We start from the raw sequence: 4,755 nt of genomic DNA, 5'->3' as shown, positions 1-4,755 counted from the left end.
GGAGGCAACCGATCCATGTTTCTCTCTCACATCAATCTCTTTCTCTCTCTCTAAAACAAAATAAAATAAAAAGTTCACTCTCCTTCACCTGGTATTTTTTCCATATGTGAATATTCCCCAAAGAAATATCCAAAGGGGGGAAATTTACACAGATGTTTCTGGCACCTCTGGTTATAATAGTGAAAAAAAAATTGGAAGCAATCCAAGTGTCTAATAGGGAAGTGACTAAACAAACAATGGGATTATTACATAGCTATTAAAAATGACAAGAGGTGAGGACTATGTCAACACAGAGAAGTGTGTATCTGCAGGAACGTTAAGTGGAATAAAGAACACAGAGCAGTATTTAAACACTAGTGGTTAAGGATGTGTGTGTACATTATCAAAGGCCAGAGGCCAAGAAAAGAAAAGAAGATAGCTGGAGTTCAGTGTTCACTGAACTGCATAGTTCCATGAATTTATGACAATAATAGTTCAAATGTCATGCAATGTGGATATCCTGGAAGTCCCCTGCAGAATAAGAGCTCCAACTTACCCACCAGGCTGTATATTCCAAGAGATAATTTCATGCCAAATTTTCATCAAACTAATATGAAAATAGTGCCATTTCTTTAAGAGAACAAAATACCTTTCTTTAGTTTTATTCAACAAGCAATTCTGAGAGCTTAATGATGTGCTAGAGCAGTTACAGTCTCATGGAATTTACAAAAAACATGGGTGAAATCTTCAGGTGGATATGTGCTATTATCTTCATTTTTATTTATTTGAGTGCCTGTATGTATTAGGATCTATTACAAGGGAAAGTCTGGAAGACCTTTGGCCTTTGTGAATGAAACCTCACAAATTGTCTTGATTTTATACTTTTGATGTTGTCTCCAAAAGGAATCCTATGTATAGTCACTGAGATTATACTGATAAAGATGAAAAGGAAAAGGTCATCATCATACTCTAAACCAGCAGTTCTTAACCTGTGGGTCACGACCCCTTTGGTGGTCGAACGACCCTTTCACAGGGGTTGCCTAAGACCACCCTGCATATCAGATATTTACATTACGATTCATAACAGTAGCAACATTACAGTTATGAAGTAGCAACGAAAATAATTTTATGGTTGGGTCACAACATGAGGAACTGTATTTAAAGGGCCAGAAGGTTGAGAACCACTGCTCTAAACTGTGTTAGATTACCATTGTAGTGCACTATGGATTAATATTTTATAAATCCTGTGATTATCTGGTGAGTAGCAAAATATTGACATTGCAAAAATGTATTATGTTGTAATTAAAAGATATAAACCACACATTTTCATATCTTGTCTTAGAATTTATTTATTTTTTATTCACTGAGAGCCTCAACAAATAGACATGGCCTAGGCTTCTCTACATCTCTGGGAGGCCCTGATCATGATTTTCACTTTAACATGTGGTCATTTTAACTAGGGCCCAAAATGAATAAATACCTAACTAACAAGCTGCTCTCTACTAGCCATACTGTTTCTGCTGCGTGTAACTAGTTGTCAGAAAATTCTAGAGCAGTGAGTGGTTCACAACCCTGGCTGCAGGTGCGAATCCCCCACACCTGCCCAGACACTACTCCAGATCTGCTGATTCAGACTCTCCAGGGCTGGAGTTTGGAGATCCCTGTACTTAACGAGCTCCCTCCCTCTTATCTTACATTAGGGAAGTTGGAGAAGCAGATGGGAAGTGAAACATCAGGGTGCTCTTCTTTCTTGCCCACCGCCTCCCCACCCTTGATGAGACCTGTCTTACATTTTATTTGGAGTGTCAATGCCTATGGGGACACATTTTTCCACCCCTTAATTCAAAAGCTCAGGCAGATACTGAAGGCATCTTGACTAAGGTGATATTTACCCTTTGAGGAACTATAACCAGAATATTTGCATATGGACCAATGATTCAAAAAAGTCAAGTTCAAAAGGACCATGGTTGTGAGTAGTAACAAATGGCGTTGTGTTGATAAAGACAAAGTATAGTTATAAAGGTGGCACAGTTCACTGTGTTCCAGAAAGATATGGCTGTTAAGACTTTCCAGATGAACTAGAGAGTTGAGATGATAATCATTTCAGGGAGAAACCAATTTGGCCTTCCTTATTTTAAGGTGCGAGTGTTAGAAGAAGGATAATACATTAGGGGTCCTGTGGTCAGAGGCTGCCAGGCTGAGCTCCAACCAGCAGAAAGCACCCACAGATGCCGTACTCCCCGTTTCCTCCTGAATTATTCAGACAACTGCCCTCGAGTCATGCTTCACTAACCTGGAGATAGAATCCATTCATTTAACTATTGCATGGACTACAATTGCTACTTCAAATGCAAACCCAGGAAGCTGAATCCCTGCTGCTGTTGAGAGTATATAATTAGCTCCTTGTGCAGCCTGACCCCACAGATTTTTTCTGACGCATTTGGCCTGCAGCGTGACCTTTCTGAGACCTCCAATATCTTCCCCGCAGCTGGAGATGCCCAAAACTGCACGCAGCACTTCCTTCGGGTGTGGCCTTGTGGTTGCTTTTTTTTTTTTTAAGGCCTCATGCTTATTGGATCACATTTTTCAACCACTCTCAGATTCACATAGCTTTTTAAAATACAGGAGTGGGCTATAAGTGGCTATGTCAAACATAACAGTTCCTGCCCTCCCCTTATTTAAAAAAATGATTTTGGAATTATGGCCTCTCAAGAAACACTATAATTGGTCAGCCTGGGGTGCGTTTGATGTCCTCCCAGATAACGTCATTAGCTATTCTCAGGAGAGGAAAGGCAGCGTATTACCCTCCTGGGAGAATGACACACTCGTTTCAAGTTGGGGAAGAGCCTGCTGTTCTTTTCCTGCGTTTGGGGGAAAAGCGAACACACAATGTTCACTTCCTAAATACGGGATGTGCTGTGAGGCTGGCAGGTCATTTTCCACCATGTCATATCCTTCTGGGTGAAGGCAGCAGGGGCCAGGACAGGAAAAGGCAATGCTCAGGGTGAGGCAAGGCTTTCCCAGGGCAGCCATTGGCTCTCGGGAACTATAAAGCATGCTCCTCCAGAAACAGCCTCCGATTTCTCTTCCCGGAGGTAGCCAGAGGTGAACGGTAAGTGGGGAGCCTAGAGGGACACTACCTGAAAAATTGCCATAGGACTTGTAATACTGGGCTTATATCCCTGGTCCATTATATATTTTGAGTGACTTCTTCCCACTTTGCTAAGAGTTGTCTTTACTTGGAAATTTATCACCGGTGGGTGGAATTATGGAGGCATACACGTAAAATTAAGACCTAGGAAGAGTCAGGAGACCAAGATTCTAGACTGGGCTCTGTGAAGGACCGGCTGCATCTAGAATCTGTCTGTGTTTCGATTTCCTCATCTTTTGGATGAGAAAAACCATCTCTGCCCTGATTATCTCACAGGATCGGAACGCTCCATTTCTGTGACTTATTTGCCACTTTAAAGAAGTTCCCGATAATGATGAGTACAGCGGATATGAAGGGGGGAATTTTTGGCAACTAGCAAGGATGTACTTTTACCCCAGAGTGTACAGTTCTGTCTCTTTGTTAGTCATCTGTAATTGGCTTCAATTCAATTTGGTGCAAGGTTTGCCCTCAGTGAGTTGTTAAACAAAAAATTTGGGTTGAGTGACTATTTTATTCAACCATCATTCATTTAAAAAAATAAATTTATTGATTTCAGAGAGGAAGGGAGAATGAGAGAAATAGAAACATCAATGATGAGAGAGAATCATTGATCGACTGCCTCCTGCACTCCCCACATGGGATTGAGCCCTGGATGGGCGGAATCTAACTGTGACCTCCTGGTTGACGCTCAACCACTGAGCCACACCAGCCGGGCCAACCGCTATTCATTTTTAAAAGGAAGCTTTCATAATAGAGACATAGTGGTATTAATTTAATTTAGTTTTAACTAAGCATCCACCAAAGAGTGAGACCTGATGAGCTCTACCTAGAATAAGCAGCAAAAACCACATCTGAGGCTTAATTCTAAGATAAGAGCCTGGAAGAATAACAAGCAGAACCGTTGCTCCAGGAAACCATCTAACTTAGAAAGATTAGTTTCTTACACTTGACAGATAATATGATGTTTGAGTTTTTGGTGGAGAGAGAGAGAGAGAGAGAGAGGACTGTGTTACAACTCTTATGATCCAAGTCTTCATGTAACGAAAGGACTTTGTAAGCAGGTACAACCTCCCGCTTGTGAAGTATTATCTTCTCAACAGAGCAGCGGCCCCAGCATTGAGGTGTTAGAAGGCTCCTCCTCTCCACAGGGCATTGACATCTTACATAACAAATACTTAGTGAAGTCCATCCTTAGCGTCCCCTGGGAGGAAGAGCAGAGGACAGCATTAGCCCTAGTTGCAAATGCGGACTCAAGGTCCTGAGAACTTGGGCGACCTGCCCCAGGTCACAGCACTGATCTTTGGGAACTGGACACAGTTCTGAGGAACTGAGACTCTCCAGTCCGCAGGCTGACGCTCTATCCACTGAGCCAAACCAGCTAGGGCCTAAGATGTGGGTTTTGCTGCTTATTCTAGGTAGAGCTCATCAGGTCTCACTCTTTGGGGGGTGCTTAGTTAAAACTAAATTAAATTAAGTGACCCCTTGGCCCTTGTGTGGCAGTAGCTGCTAGGTTTAACTTTTGCCGACTGCCCCCTAGCGCGTGGAGGCCGCGATGGCGGGCCGCTGTCGCTCAGGGAGACTGGAATAATGGGTGTCTGTGTCCCCGCAGGGCATGGAGCGGCCGG

At 42.7% G+C, this 4,755-nt stretch overlaps 1 protein-coding gene across 1 annotated transcript in view; it reads left to right on the top strand.

The window, feature by feature from the left end:
* The first annotated feature begins 4,682 nt into the window (after positions 1–4,682).
* Positions 4,683–4,755, top strand: part of APOLD1 (apolipoprotein L domain containing 1) — a 3,720-nt gene continuing 3,647 nt past the window's right edge. Inside the window, exon 1 of the mRNA XM_014540143.1 lies at positions 4,683–4,695. Within this exon, the coding sequence (XP_014395629.1) occupies positions 4,683–4,695 (13 nt within the window). The remainder of the gene's footprint in view (positions 4,696–4,755) is intronic.

The sequence above is a fragment of the Myotis brandtii genome, unplaced genomic scaffold (genome assembly GCF_000412655.1).
Source record: "Myotis brandtii unplaced genomic scaffold, ASM41265v1 scaffold237, whole genome shotgun sequence".
NCBI lineage: Eukaryota > Metazoa > Chordata > Mammalia > Chiroptera > Vespertilionidae > Myotis > Myotis brandtii.
This window is presented reverse-complemented; position numbering and strand designations above follow the sequence as displayed.